The sequence below is a fragment of the Colias croceus genome, chromosome 22, assembly GCF_905220415.1.
Source record: "Colias croceus chromosome 22, ilColCroc2.1".
In the NCBI taxonomy this organism is placed as follows: Eukaryota; Metazoa; Arthropoda; class Insecta; order Lepidoptera; family Pieridae; genus Colias; species Colias croceus.
This window is the reverse complement of record NC_059558.1, coordinates 6,838,685-6,858,623: the sequence shown is the minus strand read 5'-3', so window position 1 is coordinate 6,858,623 and position 19,939 is coordinate 6,838,685. Positions and strand designations below refer to the sequence as shown.

The window sequence follows — 19,939 nt, the reverse complement described above, 5'->3', positions numbered from 1 at the left end:
ACAATTAAACAGCAACATTTGAAAACTTGAACTATCATAAAATATTCATAAGAAAATTCTTAAAACAAGAATATCGCTTACACAATTAAGTTTTATTTCAAAGACCGCGAAGGATGTTTATCCGTTCATTGTGACTGTTTTGATAAACACTTTTTTATATAGTTTATTTACAGAGTAGATTAAGGTAGAGAATTTTCGGAAAATTAATATGAAAGTAAAAATTTTGGTTTATTTAAATTGGAAAGTCTTGATTTGAAAGGATGCTGCGTAAATGTTAGCAAAGCCGCCGAACATTAATTTTATGTCAAATTATCAGTTGTATTATCTTCTATATTAAACAACTAGTACTTATAGATTAATTCTAGACAAAGCAGTTTTAAAATGTATACCTACAGATGAGATAGAAATTAGAATAACTTACTATAATTAAGTAATCATATAACTAGTAAAATATAATAATGTCACTTGTTATAAATCTCAATAAATCAATAATAACAAAGCATCTATATACCATTACTCTATGCAGATTATGAATCTTTCAGCCATTATACCTATAAAAATAAGCCGCATCTAGAAAAATAATAACCATCATATTACCAGACTTGGTATTGTCTGAAATCTTATTACGTTATGAATGTAAAGTGATACTTAAACGAATTGCTTCTTCAATGAAGAATTTCTTAGAATCATTATTCTTTTGGTGTACCGTAGCCTGAGGGAGCCAAGGGTATACGAATTTGGAGCGAATGATTCTGGAAATAAGTTGGAATTACGACAATTGCAGAAACGTTATAAAAGTTAGGTAGTATCTATAAATAATCGTATAATACTGAAAATTGTGTGTGAAACATAGTGTCTTTTCTGTTCCCTGTGTGATTTTAAAATTAATGTTAGGAATATGTATAAAGTGTAGAAATTGTGTTAGTGCCGTTATGTGGCCTGTGGAAAGTGTATTTCCGCCCATTGGGGAAGTGATAAATTTTCTACATTGATAGATTTTTTTAAAACAACTTTGTGAAGTGACATTTTCTATTTCCATTTTCTCAGGTCCCGGAATCACATACACAATAGAAAATCTATTGTGTTGTGGACCGATCGGGCCGCTTGGGGCTCAATGGGTTATTTTAAATAACTTTTGTATTAAAAACAATAAGCCAAAAAGTTTCGATCCAAATACACTAAAAGTAATGAAAAAAAAGAATAATAGACGGTCTATGGCAGTGGGCAGATTAGTTTTTTAACAAAAACGTTTCTATAAATATGTATCTCAATTAATTTTTGGGTATTCATATATATCAACGGACGGAAACTTTTTTTTTTCGTTATGTTGAGTTACTGTAAGGTCCAAAAAAACAATAATACACTATTCAAAGATCTTGTTCTCGTTTTTGTTATTTCGCTTTCAATATGATGAGAGCAAATCGATTTTCTATTGTTACTTATAAACTTCAATTAGAACAAAACCCACTTCACACAACGCGGCCGTTTCTATAGAGGAAGCAATTACAGCGTACACAGGCTAGAGGTTCTTTGAAATACTTCTTTATGACTTTTGCTCTCCTGGTACTTTCATGAAATTTTATCGGAATACTTGGACGTACTTTATTTATGACGTAATAAAAGGAACATTAACAAATACATACAGACAGAAGAAAACTAATTTAATGGCTAATAAATAAGTGTGATGAAAATAACTATTTTATATCAAGAAATACCACATTACTTTGTCACTTCGTATTAACAAAAAAAAAATATATTTCTTACATTACCTATCGTGTGTATTCGTATTCGTTTTATTTAATTATTCGAAATACCTTAAAGAAATCTATCTGTAAAACAGGGCTTCTCGACGAATCTGATAAAACTTTAAACATTTTATGTTTCGATTACAGATGCAAACAATGCTCATAAAAATACTAAACTTCCAATACTAATCCTGATCAAAAACACAACACCTACAAAGCAATCAAACCGGTATAAACGTGCCGGCTCTAAATTAAAAACCATTCTGAAACCTAGCCTTTGTTCACATTTTAACGAATCCAACTATAATTTCAAAGCGAATTTTCAAGTTTTCGTCAATTACTGACCTACATAGCGGCGCTCCATACAAAACGGTGAAAAGGCGCGACTCCCAGTTAAATAACGGCTTTTTTAAGCGCAGGTTACAATTCTGAATGTAAATAAGTAGCTGTTTCACTTTTATACAGTAACATAAAGACGTATTTGAATTACTCGCTGCAGTTTCATTCATTTAATCCTAATTGATGATTAAACAAATGAACATTGAATCAGATATCTTGTGTGAAATCGGACTTTTAATTATGAACTGTTAGCTAAAGGGATTTTTTTTATATTTAGGTGTAGCTAACTGTTCGCACCGACTTCGCCTTAAATCCTTTTAGCCGAACTATAAGTGGTGTAAATAACATCAAATATATGTAATAGGTATGCATGTTTTTTTTTAAATCAGATAAAATAAGTTAATTATTGTAAAGTAAATCTACCATATATATATAAACATAAATAAATATATTCATTCGGGTTATTTAACTCTTGTTACTCTATTTAAATATTATTATTATCATATTTTATTGAAGTTCTATAAATCAAAATAACGACAATAAAACGCCATTTGAATTAATTCCTTACGATCATTAATTATTGTTCGTCTCTAAGCAAAACAGTATATTAAAATGTAAATATTCATTTATTTAAATTTTCAGTATCTCATTGCTTAGTATTCTCTTATTTGGAAAATACATTGAAAGAAAAAAACTTTACTCGATTTAAATACGGTTTATTTGGATAAATAATTCGATTCAGAAGGTTTTAACAGCGTTTCGTTTTTTTTTTGGATTTAAAAGTAACGATTTCTCATTAGCTTCTTATGGTATGTATGGATTTTCGTGATATATTATGCGTATTATAAAATTACGTTCTTTTTTAAAAGTAAAATATTTTTAATAAAACATCTAAATTTACTAAAAGACTAGAAACTAGAAAGACTTATTATATTAAAAACGATCTACACGAGTTATTTCTTCATATTTCTTCATAATTTAGATACAATAAAATTCATCCATCACTAGGTATATCAGAATATTCGCTAACAGAAAATACAAGAAGAGCTATAAATATATCAAGATTTGAGAAATACTCTATTACCAGAATAATGGCCAAAGAATGTGATCCCAGGATAAGCTTTATATACCTACTGATTTGGGGAGGAAGTGAATTTAAATCTATGCTTTTAACATTATTGTTTTTACCGTGTTTATTTTTTTGTTTTTTCAAAATACCGTTTGTAATGACAATTGGGCTACTTAATATAGAGCTCTTATAGAGCTAAAGTTTTGTATCGACATTTCCTTGACCGTTATTGGAATCCATACTAATATTATAAATGCGAAAGTAACTCTGTCTGTCTGTCTGTCTGTTACTCAATCACGCCTAAACTACTGAACCAATTTTCATGAAATTTGGTATGGAGATATTTTGATACCCGAGAAAGGACATAGGCTACTTTTTATCCCGGGAAAATGACGAAATCCCGGAAATCCCACGGGAACGGGAACTATGCGGGTATTTCTTTGCCTGCGCGGGCGAAGCCGCGGGTGGAAACCTAGTAAATAATAATCGAAATATGAAAGTTCATCCGAATCAGTAGGTACAACGTTTCATGTGTCCAAAGTCCAAACATATAATTAATATATCCTAAAATATCCTAAAACAAGTTATGTTTTAATTATACATTATAGTTTATAGATTACTAATTCATAGAAAGAAATAATTTAATATCTTTTCCACATATCAAATGTTTCAATCATTATATTGTTTGTCACAAAATATTATATTCGTTAAATTGGTTGTTGTTGTAAAATCCAAGACTTTTTTCATAATCACTATACCGAGAAGACTATATTTTGTACTAGGAAATCAGCAAAACAAGGATATCGACATTAATTAACATACAGTAAATTATACATAGACGTGAACTATAGAGTTTACTCTCTAAATAATAGACACAGCAATATGGTAATAGCACTGCATAAATCTTTCGTCCAGCATCACTCGACATTCTTATAAACATGAGTATTGTTTTGTATTCAAAGGTATATCTAGAAAATATAGATATTTTTTCTCGTTAAAATGGTTTTATTTTTCTGGTTTAGGCTTTGAATGTTTATAATAATACTAGCTTACCACCCGCGGCTTCGCCCGCTTTCTCTAAAACGATTTGAAATTTAAACTATCCTGTCTCTCAAGTTGGATCGAACTGCACATGGTGTGCGAATTTTATTATAATCGGTTAAGTGGTTTAGGAGTCCATTGAAGACAAACATTGTGACACGAGATTTATATATATTAAAGAAGAAGATAAAAAATAAATAATTAAGCATCATTGGTATTGACATTACAAATTAAACATATTGCCCCATTTAAATTTCGAATTCAATTTAAATCCAGCAACACAATATATTTTTATTCATGTAACGCACACTAAAATCGTTAAGATAATTAAACTAAAAGCAATTAAAGCGTAACAGCTGAACAACTCTTCAAAAATTAATTTTTCATTTGAAAGTTGCACCAAAAAGACTCTTCATAAGCAAAAACATTCATAAATTTTAAATGCTGGAACTCACCTGACGCTCTATCAGCGATGCGAACACACTATTTTTAATTATTAATTCTTTATTTGAGCACTAACCTTTCTTCATTCAATAAAAATAAAGATTATACAACATTAAAGCTAATGTTTTTCACACGATCGTTCTATAATCGAATAAAATTCGATTGTTTAAAATTGGAATTGGGGGAATATAGTATCCCGCCCGAACGTTACCGAACGACTGAAATGTGAAATGGAACGTGCTTGAAACGGGCGGGAGAGCACAGTCTATACTCCCTTAATGTTGCCAGTATCATAAATGTAATCTCCCTGGCAAATGTTACGTAGTAAAGAAATGTGTTGAGTAGGATGTATGGATGCATTATTTTTTATATTATTAAATAAATATTTAATGAAATATTTCACATTCACATTTTAATTTAGTTAATTATCTTTTAATTCGTTTAATACCAACTCATTTTACCTATATGTATTGGTTTTGGGTGCGTTTTTGTATATAATTAATTTATATCAACTCTATCTTGGAAACCCATAATATTATATGTGATATTATGTTTTTGATAGTTTTGCATACAATTGTTCATTGTTTTCCTTTGTTGAGATCGGCATACTCTCAATATAGTGCTTTCATAAAAATTATAATAAACTTATTCAAGTACATTTTAACAAAATAATCGACTTCTATTCACTATTTTCATTAGAATTCTCACACGATGAAAGTATATATCAATATAATAATATGATAATGCACCGAATTATAAAAGGTATATATGTATAAGCCAATTTTCAAAATTTTTGTATGACTGAGTAAGTAAAAGTATAGGTCTACCAGAATCTGATGGCATATTTATATTTCAGAAATAAAAGATTTTCATGTGGCAACTTATTTGACAACTATCAAATTGGTTGTCAAATTATTTGTCTTTTTTTCAGTTGATGAATAATTTTTAGGATTTTGTCTAAAAAATCTTCGAAAATGTCGAAAAAGCCGCTGCGATCACAAGCAAGAGGTGTTGTTTATAATGTGTATAGAAAAACATTCGATGAAGAAGGGTCAAACACATCACAATTTTCAATTTTTAAGATTTTATTGGTAAATTGGACTTACCCGTATTGATACTTTAAATTAAAAATATTATAAGTAGGTAACTATAATATTGTTTGTTGATTAGAATATAATTTTATGAAAACTTATTACAGGAGTTTCCAATACGGCTATTCATCAAGTCCAAGCTGTCGAAGTCAATTTTTTATTGTGTGTATCTGTTATTACTTACGAAAATAAACATAGTTTTAATTTATTTTTATTTTATTTTATAAAAAATTATAAGCAGTTTTGATCTACATTATCATTATAATATTGATATTTTCCCATGGCATACTGGTTATGAATATACAAATATAGGTATGTGTAAATAATAATAATTATGTATTACCTGTATAAAAGTAATATGTATAATTGTATATTATACATGTATAAGTATGTACCTACATAATATTAAGTGGATATCTCATTATTAAGTACAGTATTGTCCACTTATGTAATGTGACTAATGATATTGAGGACAAAATAAAAAATAAGCAGTATCAAAATCGTTCAGTCCATTTTCCCTAGGGTTGCACACTCAAAATTTTGATTTCGCTAATTGCCATCAGATTCTGGTTTACCTATATAAATTTGTATCGCATTTCCATTTATAGTGATTTCAAAAACTCCCCACAATCGGGGAGAACCCCCTAAAAATTTTCCCGCGACCCCGAGTCTTTGTGCGGTTCGCAAGCCAACTGTGAACATCACATTTCGCAACTCTGCAACATTTTATCTCTCGCTCCCACCCACATAAGATCGTATGTCTATCCCACTCACATGTTTGAATTAAATTACTAGCGAAATAGATTAAATATCTATATTTAAATATTTATAACGTATTAATGTAAGATTAATGTACAGTGACAAAAACTTTTTTAGTAATGCATCATCCATAAATATTAATTACGGATCTTTTTGCTGCACTAAATTATATATGCAAGTAAAAAACATTATTGTTTTGATCTTGTTTTTGGTGATTATAAATACAAACTGCACTTTAAAATATGATAACGTTATTTTATAAAGCATACTTGTCATCCTAGAATCGTTCCGGTATATAGGTATAAGCCCGGTATAATATATTATAGTGTGTTACAAACGATCTTCGTCCAAACTTTCATAAAAATGCATTCAACAGTTTTTGAATAAACTTGACAAACGACCCTTATTCTCCATGTTTATACGGAAATAAAATGAAATGTATAATAATGATATTATGTAGGTATACAGTATACGTTTAATATAAATTCAAGCTCAACTCGTTATACCTATTATATTATAATACGTATATATATTGTTATGTTTAAAGTTTAAACCTAAACTTAAATCCTATAGCTAAGACTAGGCTTATTCGCAAAAGGCCTTTCATCGTCATAATACATAAGTATAATACAAATTTAACTGCCTCGTTGTTTCATCAGAAGCATTATAGTCTGAAAAGGTCGTTCATATTGTATCTTTCTAATACCTTGTTAGCAGCTAGTGTTTGAAATCATACACGAATTATGGTAATCGGCTCAGTCCTTATAATACACTAGCTGGTCCCCGCGGTGTCACCCGCATTGCTCCGCTCCTGTTGGTCTTAGCGTGATGATATAATAAATAGCCTGCCTCGATAAATGGGCTATCCAACACCGAAATAATTCTTCAAAATCGGACCAGTACCTAGTTCCTGAGATTAGCGCGTTCAAACAAACAAACTCTTCAGCTTTATAATATTAGTATAGATTAGTCTATATTTTTGACACTAAGTCTTCGTAATATTATGACTTTTGGGGTCCGGAGGCCCACATCCCTTCCCATCCCCTACCCATCCTCTCCTTCCCTATCCTCATTCCCTCCCATCCTCGCCCCTTCTACCTTACTCCTTCCAAATCCCTTTGAGGACAGCAACACATCCACTTCCCAGTGGAGTGGATGCTTATGTGCGGCGTGTATCGCTTAACACCAGGCGACGCGTGTGCTCGTTTGCTATCCCATATCATTAAAAAAAAATGTATTATGATATTTTATGATATATATATAAAGCTTTAATTTGCGCACTTCATAATATGAGTCTAACTAGTTTGAATCCATATAGGTATTGTCACAGGTATTGTTATAATACTTATAGTAGGGGTAGTTCAAGTATAATAGCAGTATTCAATGTATCTATTTACTAAAGATGAACATACATACATCCAAACATCTATCCATCCATTCTCACAATCTCGCACGTTTATGATATTAGTACATACTACCCTTAATACCCTAGAAGTTAGCACCAGGCATCCATAGGTCGTAAAATGTAGGACTATCCGTGACAGCTGCCAAGAATTCAATATTTATTAGGAAGTACCAACCAAACCAAACCAAACCAACCAAAGTAGAAGGTACCAACAGTTCAATAGATATATTTGGTGAATATTTCTTGCGTATTAAAAAGTTAAGAGAAATCTATACATATAATAAATCTGTAGAAGGGTCAATTCTGTACATTGAAAATATTAAAAAAATAAATAGCAGGGGGTGTTACTGGATCGATACCAAACCCAAATATGTGATTAAAAAAATTTTTGTCTGTCTGTCTGTCTGTCTGTCTGTCTGTCTGTCTGTCTGTATGTGAAGACATCACGTGAAAACTACCGGTTCGATTTCGATGAAACTTGGTATAATTATACCTTATTATCCTGGGCGTAAAATAGGATACTTTTTATCCTGGAAAAATGCGTAGAAAAAAAAATAATCTTAATTTTTCAGTTTTATCCATAGACGTTGTTCCGTAGAACCGCGAACACACGTTGCGTATTATTATAGGCCTAGCCGTATTTGGGTCCAATAGATATATTTTATAAGATATCATTTTCAGAGTTACTCAAAATGGAGAAAATATAAACCATCCACGCGAAGACCGACATCCGCGCGGACGGAGTCGCGGGCGGAAGCTAGTAAGTAATATTAACGTTAAAACTTAAAAATAACATTTTGAAAAGAGTCAGATAAAGTTTAAATATATTGTTTCTTTCTTTGCTTGTTTTAAATAGATAAAAATCAATTACTAGATTGACTGGACTTCACAAAATGAAAATACGTTAATTCCTGAAAGATGGGCTATATCTTCTGTAACATTTTTATCAAGCCAGCGCGAACGAAACCGGGGCTATGTGTAAATAGTAACGCATTGCTTAACATAGTTAAAGGCTGTAATTGACCACCACTTCCTTACTAATTGGGATAGAGTTACAGTAAATGCTATTACACTGAAATATGAGCCTTCGATCTTAAATTATAAGAAATTATAGACCCGTTCGCGGTACATTGCCTCCTGTGAACTATTTATAAGAAGAATCTTTTATCAAACCGAGCAATGTATATTGAGCAAGTGATAATCACTTATCGATTATGTAGGGTCAATTGATGCTCGCACCTGACTATTATAGTCTTATGTAAGACCCTCCGTCCTCACAGAGAGGCGCTATGTCATTTTGCGTTTCATATTTAATTCGTTTAACCTTTTTTAAGGACTTAAAAAATATTAATGCATCAAGTATTCTGTATTATCATATACAGGCATTTGTAATACATAGTATTCTCATATTATAAATGCTCCATATTGCGATATACATAAAGCTCGCCTAAGTTCAAACAAGATACACGTTTGTCATCTTATAAATTACTAGCTTACCGCCCGCGGCTTCGCCCGCTTTGTCTAAAACCTAATAAATTATATACTTAAACCTTCCTCTTGAATCACTCTATCTATTAAAAAAACATCAAAATCCGTTGCGTAGTTTTAAAGATTTAAGCATACAAAGGGACAAAGGGACATAGGGACAGAAAAAGCGACTTTGTTTTATACTATGTAGTGATAATGGACCTTAATTACTCTATATACAGAATAAGTCCTATTTTAATAACTTTGTTTTAGTCATATGTATGAAAAACGATTGAATTTTTAATTAAATTGAATAGAGAAAAAAAATATAACAGTTTACACGAATAAAAGAACGAAATAAATGTAAATAATTTGAATTTAAAAACAACTAATAAAACAGAGGTGCTATTTTGTTCAATACCATGAACTACGAAGGTCTATAAGCAGCTATATCAGGACTAAGAAATTACATTATCTTATATAGGTAATCCTATGTGTATATAACAAGGCAATTTTAATATCATTCCCAACGTTGACAGGGTGAGATTAATGAATTCATTTTCTGACTAAAATACAATTTTTCACGGTCGCTGTGATATTCATCTTTAGCGTTTTTTGCGCCTGGACGAATTTTCATTTTCCCTTTTTAGGTGTTTTCAATTTAAAAAGATACCCGTGCTGATGTAAGCATTTGATGGATTTTATATTGTTTTCTTTTCTTTATTGAAAAGACATCGCTGCGCGCTGCCTAGTCTCAACGAAGGGTAAACAGATACAAAATCTATTATATTTCCTTTGTAGCCACATTATTTTCTGACTCTATCATTGAGAACATGCGTGATACATGAAATGAGTATAAATCAAATGTGTATGACTTGCATTAGAGGATACAAAATTGTACAATAAAAAGAACATATCATAATTATCGTATAATAATGTATGTATATTAAATTTAGTTTTGTTTGATTTGCTTGGTCAAAGAAAGAAATAAATTATTAACAATATTATTATTTATTTACAAAATTAATTTTACACGGGACATAGACAATAAACATGTCACAACATTTTCTCAAACTATAAACAGAAAGAAACAATTATGAACACGTAGATAAATAAACTTTATCAGATCACTCCCTTTACAATCTAACTTCCTACTGGTTAAGTAAATTACTCCCAAGGGAATATCTCAAGGATCCGGGAGAGAAAGTAATTAGAACTTTTCTCTATTTACCTTCTAATAGTACAAAATGCATAACCTTATTAAACGTATAGAAAAATTAGTGAAACTATACCCAGTACCTAATAAGAGAACACGGTACTTCCTTTTAAACCCTGCTAGCTGTTTTCTACTCTGAAAACATTATTAATTGTAATAAAAATGATTGAAACTCTATCATATACTTTACTAGAGAACACGGTGCTTCACTTTTCTCTGCTCAAGACCTAATTTACTCTACATGACCTTATTAAAATAAAAATTTTATTGAAACGCTATCCTTTACTTTACTAGAGAACACGGTAGTTCACTTTTCCCTTCTAAAGCCGTATTTTACTTCCAAAAGCCAACAAATCGTCAGCTTAAAGCCATCTATAGTTACAAAACGTGGCCTATCACGCCAATCAATAGAATAATGGCCCATTGGCACTAATTTGCATATAAATGAGCCTGCATTACTTATCTTAGTGGATGCTTAGCGCTGTTCACTTGATGATAATCAATACTGAGCTCAGGCTTTCTTCTAATGAAATTTTACGAGATTTTTAAACATGCAGAGTTTGCAGTTGTAAGAGGTTTGTGAAGAGTCTGTCTTCTAGTACCTTAATTATGTATTGTAATGACTAATGAGCTACGACCAGCTTCTTCGGGAGAATTATGTATGCATATGGATTAACTTGAGAAGAAATTCTGCATAGATAGGTATATAAAGATAGATATTGTATACGTAAAAAGCAACGATAACTTTTACTTATATTTATCATATTTCTATTGAATCTATAAAATATATTTATTTGTTTTATTGCAATTACATTTTATGATATACTAGCTGTGCCCTGCGGTTTTACCCGCAGTGCTCCACTCTTGTTGGTCTTAGCGTGATGATATATAGCCAGCCTTCCTCGATAGAAGGGCTATCTAACACCGAAAGAATTTTTCAAATCCAAAGAGTTCAAACAAACAAACAAACTTTTCAGCTTTATAATATTAGATGTAATTGCATCATAAATTTAAAACATCCCTTTATCATGACTTTAGCAATAAGAAAATCCGGAGCTCTTCTATAAATATAAAACCAATGGAATAATTTTACATATAAGTGTTAAATGATTCTACAGCCGATATTCAGATGATGGATGCTCTGCGGGGATTATTCAATCAACTTGAAGCAAAGTTACCCCTAGCAATCTTGCCCCTACTACGTGTTTCAATTTAAGTTTCATGTTTTATATATTTTTTTATTACAATATGTACAAAAAAAATGTAGACTACATCTGAAATGTCCAACGTTAAACTTGTACGTGCTTATTGTTAAAACCAGAAGTAGCGATGCATTAGTTAAATAGAATCTATTTAGTAACTAGCGGTCCGCCCCGGCTTCGCCCGTAGTACATGTTTACGTTTTCTCTACATAAGAACCATCCTCGTACTTCAAGGAATATAATAAAAAAAGAATTATCGAAATCGGTTCAGCCGTTCTCGAGTTATGCGCTTACCAACACATTTTGCGATTCATTTTTATATATAAGATTTCTGAACATATTCTGATACCACATTGACATGCATTGATTAGCTAGATATTGTGCTAGATATCTAGATAATGTTGCTTCTGTTGTCAAAAAGGTAAAGCTCTTACTCTGTACCTAATCTTTAATTTTAAGGATAAAATGCATTTAAAACTATTGAAACGCACTTTTTATTTCTTAGTATAATACAATAGAATGAATGATATAAGCAAGCAAGTAAAAATATTTGTAAGTATAATAGATAAAATTTAGTATTCTAAGTTTAAAAAGAGTGTTGTCTGTATCACCACAGATAATACTATACTATCTAGAGCAAGAAGCTTATATCTAATACACTGGAGATTTCACTATGAACGTTGACTTGTCACGGGAAGGTATGACCTTGAATGACGCCTGGTTGTTTTTTGTCCCTTTCACACTTAACTTGGCAAGTTGGTGTGAAAGGGATGAAGGAACAACCAGGCGTCATTCAAGGTCATACCTTCCCGTGACAAGTCAACGTTCATAGTGCAATCTCTAGTGTGTTAGATATAAGCTTCTTGATCTAGAGTATACTCAGTATAGTATCACCTGTGGTATCACCACAGACTAATAATAATACACTACGTATACAAGTATCACTGAAGAAATCACATTGAATTCTAGTTAGTGACTTCAGTTCGAGGACCAATAGTAAAGAGTTTTAAATAAAACGTATGTAAGGAGCGTTCAGGTTGTAGGGTAAGTGATTTATAGCCGTTCCTCTGTATTATATACTTCGATGTTTTGCAGAAATTGTTATAAATAAACCAACTATTGATTAAGGCTTTCTTTTGCCACTATTAGGCTAGGCTAGGCTTAGGATATAGTTAGGTACTCATGATACTTATTATTATTTATTCGTATTATCACCGATCCTTGATACGTGTAGAAAATTCAAATAAATCTTTAAAAATGGGTCAAAGTCGAATTTATGTACATAAAAATATACAGTGGAAACAAAAAAGCGTGTTAAATATTATATTAATACAACAATTACATGTGACAATTATTATAAACTAACATAATAACAGTGTAATAACAGTGTAATAAAGTTATCCCTCCTCTAGAAAATACACATTTTCTAGAGGAGTGATAACTTTTTTTCTTTTAAAACGAACAAACAAAAATTCTCATCGAAATCTTATAAACTACCTCCTACAAAGCATTCACTGCAATCGCTTCATTTCCAATCCCTTGGAAAATTATTATTTAAGTATCTAGAAGAGGTGAGATATTTTTCTTCCTACCATAAGGCATTTAAGTATAACCGTAGATACATTTCGCTGTGGAAGATCCAAACGGACTTTACATATTATTGTAAGGGCGATATAAGTACATTAAAATTTAAAAAGGTGTAAGTACGTCTACATAGGTAAACGCATGTTTCAACTCTCAAGCGAGAATACCTATACATCATTCGTTTCTTGTTCGCTCACTTATGTAATCCAATCAGCATTGTCATTTCATCAACGATCTTCTAACAATTTAAATTCACATACGATTTAACAGAGTAGTAACAATATTATAGTTCTCATATTTTTAAATAAAGAAAACGTTATAATATAAACAAGCGAATTTATCTAAAAGCTTATAAATGTTTAATGAGATGGTTGATAAATAAATCATCTTAACCCGGCCGATGAAAGATGGGCCAGTTTCCGTTGGACCAAGAGCTTAAATTATGACAGCCCACGCAACGTAGGGTTGCCACTATCAATTATAAAATATCTTCAACATATAATTCCGTTAAATATTTATTTATTTCTTCGTTTCGTTCGTCGTATTTTTTGTAATAGCGGCAAAGGACATTCAGCCATCTTGGAAATTTTCAATTAATATCTAATTAACACAATATTTTATTTCATTCAACTTGGTAACCGACAGACCGACAGACAGCTAAGCCCGTAATACGGTCCTATCTCAGCCATTTGATACGGAACCCTTAAAACAGGTAGGTACATCAATTTAGGTACCACTGACCACGCTTGCTGAATAAATTGCGTTAAAAATAGTTGAAATGATCGTAAAAAGTAATGCATCAACATTCTCACACTCTACTCACATATTACGAATAACGTATGATAAATAAAAGATGCAACTACTTTTAAAAATGCATACAAATATTACGTGTTCTTTTTAAATTAAAAAGTGGCGCCCCTATGTAACTTTTAATGCCAAAATTGTACACAAACCTTTTCTGGCTTTGAAACTTAACTATTTTATTCATGTCTGCCTGCGGCTAGCGCAAACGTCTCACAAATATTGTTAAAATAACATGATACAAAAATAGTATTGAAATAGGGCGGAGCCGGGACGAGCTGCTATAGAGGCACTAACTTATGCACTTCGTTTATCAGCCGGAACTATAAACTATCAAATAATTAATAACACGTTGCAACTTAAATGTTACCTATATTTAATTATTATTACAAAGTCAAAACTCAACGATATTTTTTAAAGTAATCAACTTGTAATTATATTTTTTTTAGGGAAGCTATTTATAACTTATTTTAAAGGTTTTTAAAGTAAAAAAAAAACAGTACTCTATATTTATACAAGTATATTTAAACAAGTTTAGAGGCAATACACACATAAATATCAAATTTATAGATAGTTGGTAGTAAGAATATATAAACCAATTATTAAAATAAAAAATATGTTATGATTTGGTTAACATAAAATTATTTATTAGCATTAAACATAAATCTAACGTACTAGTTTGGTTATGGTTGTAGCAAAGATCATTAGGTACTTAATAAGAGCAAATTAGGACAAACAAAAAAACGTATAACGCATTTCAATAAAGAAACAAATCTTAAATGGCGGCGCTTATCATTCCCTCTCGCTTACACACGGCCGTACGGCATGCAAAAAAACATAGGGAAAAGTAAAATCACTAAAATGTATTTGATTTTCCCTCTAAAACAAATTCTAATTGTCTATGGCCGTAAATCCAAAAACTTATTGATCCAAATGTATATTCACATAAGATTCACATAATTAAAAATTGCAAATTAAACAATAAAACGGCAATGAAATGTTCTAAGAAACGTTATTTATTGAACAACAAACGATAATAAATGCTTATAAACTAATAATGAAAAAAGAACAAACAATATATATTTTTTTTGTTGATAATAATAAACTAACGATATGGCCATGGCATATGTTGATGGAATTAAAAGTCAAACCATGTCAAAAGACGTAAATCGCAAATTTAAACAAACCTCTTTGTTTTTATTTTAAACTAATATTCCTGAAAAACAATTAAATATTCGTAATTTATCTATTTTATGCTTAAATCATTACCTAATGATCTAAAATTGTAAGATTTATGATTCTTGTATTATTTATTATTTATGTAAACATTCGTAAAATTGTTATATTTAATCTGTGGCCAAGCGAACGCAATGCGAATATGAGACAACTTCATGACAGTTGACACTATTTCCGGTGGAATCTCGTACCGCGTTGTGCAGCCATCTTGCTACGCTCGTCGCTCTCTTGTCTATAAATTGCAATAGATCGTCTTTATGGACAAGGTCCGTAGATAATTTTTACTCTTTGGATACCTACGTTTATTTATTGTGGTCTCTGATTATAAGCAAATGACTGTCAAAACAATGGATTCTAAACGAATATATAAACATTTTTCAGAATTTCCTGGCGGAATAGTAATGTTCGATACGTTCTAATCAAAAATGGAATCGTGGTCAAATTTATGTCGATGCTGTCTTTCGCCGGACACAACAGTGTCAATATTAGACAACGATGAAAATATTAAAGAAAAGTTTTTGGAAACAACATCTATTGAGGTAAATAGACGCTCATATTTAATCTAACCATTGCTTAGTACGGTAACTTATTCAATAGCTTACAGTAATAATGGTTAAATATCAATTATCTGATAAATTTCAATAATAATATTCAAGAGATATAAATGTCAAAATTGACAATGTATCAATGCAACGAGAGTTTGAAAATTAAAATTTTAAAAAGATAAAAGTAAATCTTGTATACAGATATAGGCTGATAAAATCATTTGCTTTATGTAAAGATTGTTTTAACAAGTTCACAAGGTAAATAATATATTTAACAACTGCATTGTTATGTTTTATACCTAACTAAAAGCCCATTTATATTTTTACAATTTGGTTTAAAAATCTCATCATATTATTCCCCTTATTATCTTACAAAAAGGTCAGCAAATATGATCTCCAGTTAAAAATATAAGACCCAACATCATTAAAATATCTCATCACTTTTAACATTTTAGTTTGTCAACCTTTAATAATTCAGGCCCTGGAACCACAGACAAAATACAAAATCTATTGTGTCTGGGACCAATCGGGCCGCTTGGGGCTCAATGGGTTAAATAACTTAATTTAAATTATACATGATAGACAGTAAGAATATTATGTATGTTCTCGCTAATAATAAATAACATAACCTACAATATAATATCCTCACATCACTCTCATGTTGTTGTACATAACAATAAATATACATTTTTAAACATACTGTCTGAATAACACAAACACATTTTCATCAGTTTTCTCTTTAACTTATAAGAAATTTGAAATAAGGTGTTGGCTAGGTAAATAATATGTTTAACTAGATGTTTCTGTTGTATAAACTTACAAACCCCATTATATCCCCTTGGGAGTAGAATTTATCAAAAATTCTTCATGCCTACATCATTGGTTATCTGCCAGCAAGTTTCACCCGAATTGGTCCAGTAGTTTAGGCTGTGGATTAGTCAGTCATATTTATATGTTTATATGTTGAATGAAACTTAAAATTTTAATAAAATAAATAAACTACTGAACAGATTTGGATGAAACTTTACAAGTACACAGGTTATATACATGATTCATACACACAGCACAGCTAAAATATTGACAAACAAACTACAAAACTCATTTAAAATAATATCTCATTGATATGAATTAATAAATGATCATTCATATAACATAGCATAAATTATGATAATAATTGATAGTAAAACAAATTGATAATTAACATTCATTTATACAAGCTAATTCTATAATAAATGTTTTTCTGAAAAATAAATCTTAATTTACTATCATAAAGTTATAGTTTTAACATATAAAAAATATAGATACATTATTATATTATATGTAATTTTCTACCATGTTAAACAAGATGTCACTAAACACAGACAGACTCACATTACCATGAGTATATGAAATATACTATTATATGAGATATGAGTACAATGAAATACTTTTTCTTACAGGTAACAGAAGACGACAGGCTACCCCAAAGGCTGTGCGACTGTTGCTTTACCATAATGAAATCGGCTCATGAATTCAGGGAACAATGTTTAAAAATGGATAATGAATTAAAAACACAACTCAATACCATTCCTGCTGATGTAAAAGATGAGTTACTGTCACAGATTGAAAAACATATGAATTCCAACCAAAATATGAGCGACGAGGATAAAACAAAGGAATCTATGAAGAAATTGGAATCCATAATTAAAACGGAACCTATGGATGATGATGATTATTATTATGTCTTAGTTATTGATGATCCTAAAGATGGAGATGATAAGAATGATAAGAAACCGCTGCCACTTCCAGCTCCTATTAAGAAAGAAGTTGAGTATGAAGAGGTCAATATTTGTATAAACGAAGATTCAAATTCACAGAATGCAGATACAAATGAGAATGTCATACAAAATGATTCCTTGCAGAGCTGTATCGATTCATTCTTAATATCAAACACAAAAGTCTCAGCTAGTGTTCCGGAAACTATTTTAGAAAATGAGGAAGGGCATGAAATTGAAGTTGATTTTGCAAATGCATTGGATATTGTAGACACAAATGAAGACCAACTTATTACAATTGACAATACCAATGACAAAGACAATCCTATAACTGTTACTCTTGCAGATGGAGTCAAAGAGTACAATCCAAGAAATTTAATCAAAATCGTCACTCCATCTGGTCTTGAAAAGACTATTCTACTGAAAAATGACGAAAGTGTTAAATATTTAACAGCAACACAAGAGGAATCAAATGTAAATGACGATAATATGTCACAAGAAGAAATTATATTATGTGAGGGTGATGACAATTCACAGTTTCAGATATTGAAAGTTGACGGTTCAGAATTTGTGATTGAATACACAGATGAGGGACAAATAGCGACTGTACTACAACAAGAGGATGGGACGTTCCTTTGTGATTGTGGGGAGGTGTTTGAAGATCTAGCCGAGTTTGAGAAACATCAATACAAACACAACCCAGCGGGTGAACATTTATGTAATCTGTGTGGAAAAGGTTTTGAAACAGCAGAAATATTAACTGGCCATACACTACTCCATCGATCAACAGGACCGGTAGTGTCTTGTCCATTCTGTAATCAAGTTGTGAGACGAAATGCGCTAACCCAACATATAAAATACACTCATAACACCAAGCCTCAGTGTGAGATTTGTCAAAAGACATTTGCTAATCAGAATAACTTAAAACGACACATGATAATACATAGCGGAATCAAGGAATTTGTCTGTGATATATGCTCGAAACGGTTCAATCAAAAGATAACAATGCAAACACACAGACTGACACACATCAACTCGACAACTTGTAATTTCTGCGACACAGTGTTTGAAGACAAAGCTGCCTTAACATTGCATAAAGAATCTGATGAATGTACAAGATCGAAAATCAATCGCGTCAAAGAAGAACTTATGAAAACGGTAAGGCAAGAAGTAACAACGAATTTGGGAAAACTTTTAGGTTATGCATGTTCCATATGTAAGAAAATGTTCTCACTGGAATCAGCGTTGGACCAGCACATAGAAAAAACGCACATTATAGAGAGGTTGGAGGATAAAAAGGGTAATAAACAAATGAAGAGGTTTGAATGCACAATATGCGGCAAGAGATGTGCGAGTCAAGCGATGTTGATAATGCATGAGCGAGTTCACACAAACGAGAGGCCGTTCCCTTGCCAATTATGTTCACTGCGGTTTAAAACCAAGACTCACTTAAGAACACATCAATTAACGCATACGAGAGAGAAGAAGTTTGGATGCTCAGTTTGTATGAAGTTCTTTGCGTTAAAAGGAAACTTGGTCGTACATTTACGCACTCACACGGGAGAGAGGCCTTATGTGTGCACAATTTGTGACGAGGCATTTATCGACTCTAAATATTTGAAGAAACACAAATTGAGAAAACATTCAATTGATAATATGCCTTGGAATAAGTACTAAACAGGTTTTAGAGAAGGTTGAAGAATGTTTTCGAATTATGTTCGGAGATGGAATTTTGTTTTACTAGTAACTAATGTTTACAGCGCAAAGCGTATTGTATAAGTAACACATATAAAAGTCTTCAACTTCAGACCTCAAATAAAATGTATTGCAATAGATAGTTAATAGAATAAATAGTAATACATTGTAATGCATTAGTTAGATAGGCTTTTGGACTGACGATTTATGCGAACTTTTATAAATTTTAATATGTATAAAAATGAATCCCAAAATGTGTTGGTAAGCGCATAACTTGAGAACGGCTTAACCGATTTCGTTAATTCTTTTTTTATAATATTCCTTGACGTTCGAGGATGGTTCTTATGTAGAGAAAACGTGAATATGTACCACGGGCGAAGCCGGGGCGGACCGCTAGTTTTAATATAAGTACAGAAATATCACAGAATTTTTAATATTACTAGTATGTTAGTGTTGTAGTTCCACAGTTATAGATTAGATATTTAATTGTTTCTTTAAAAATATTTGTGCCTGAAGATTCTTCTAAATATAATATATTAAGTATTT

At 31.1% G+C, this 19,939-nt stretch overlaps 2 protein-coding genes across 3 annotated transcripts in view; one reads left to right on the top strand and one right to left on the bottom strand.

The window, feature by feature from the left end:
- LOC123701627 (inactive dipeptidyl peptidase 10) overlaps nucleotides 1–4,839 on the bottom strand; it is a 129,588-nt gene extending 124,749 nt beyond the window's left edge. Inside the window, exon 1 of the mRNA XM_045649112.1 lies at nucleotides 4,650–4,839. The gene's annotated coding sequence lies outside the window, so the exon portion shown is untranslated. The remainder of the gene's footprint in view (nucleotides 1–4,649) is intronic.
- Nucleotides 4,840–15,620: 10,781 nt separating this feature from the next.
- On the top strand, nucleotides 15,621–19,703 carry LOC123701727 (zinc finger protein 93-like). Of its 2 annotated transcripts, XM_045649236.1 has the most exons (3): nucleotides 15,621–15,665; nucleotides 15,781–15,938; nucleotides 17,384–19,703. In XM_045649236.1, the coding sequence occupies exons 2-3, from the start codon at nucleotides 15,825–15,827 to the stop codon at nucleotides 19,373–19,375; spliced, it is 2,106 nt and encodes a 701-aa protein (XP_045505192.1). In that variant the 5' UTR covers nucleotides 15,621–15,665; nucleotides 15,781–15,824; the 3' UTR covers nucleotides 19,376–19,703. The 2 variants fall into 2 exon arrangements, with proteins under 2 accessions (XP_045505192.1, XP_045505191.1); XM_045649235.1 differs by lacking the exon at nucleotides 15,621–15,665 and having other exon boundaries at nucleotides 15,714–15,938.
- Nucleotides 19,704–19,939: the final 236 nt, after the last annotated feature.

Bases quoted from the DNA above. Each gene is read 5' to 3' on its own strand.
- LOC123701727 (XM_045649236.1), top strand. From the start codon at position 15,825: ATGGAATCGTGGTCAAATTTATGTCGATGCTGTCTTTCGCCGGACACA. The intron at 15,939-17,383 runs GTAAATAGACGC...TTTTTCTTACAG, and splicing joins TGGAAACAACATCTATTGAG to GTAACAGAAGACGACAGGCT.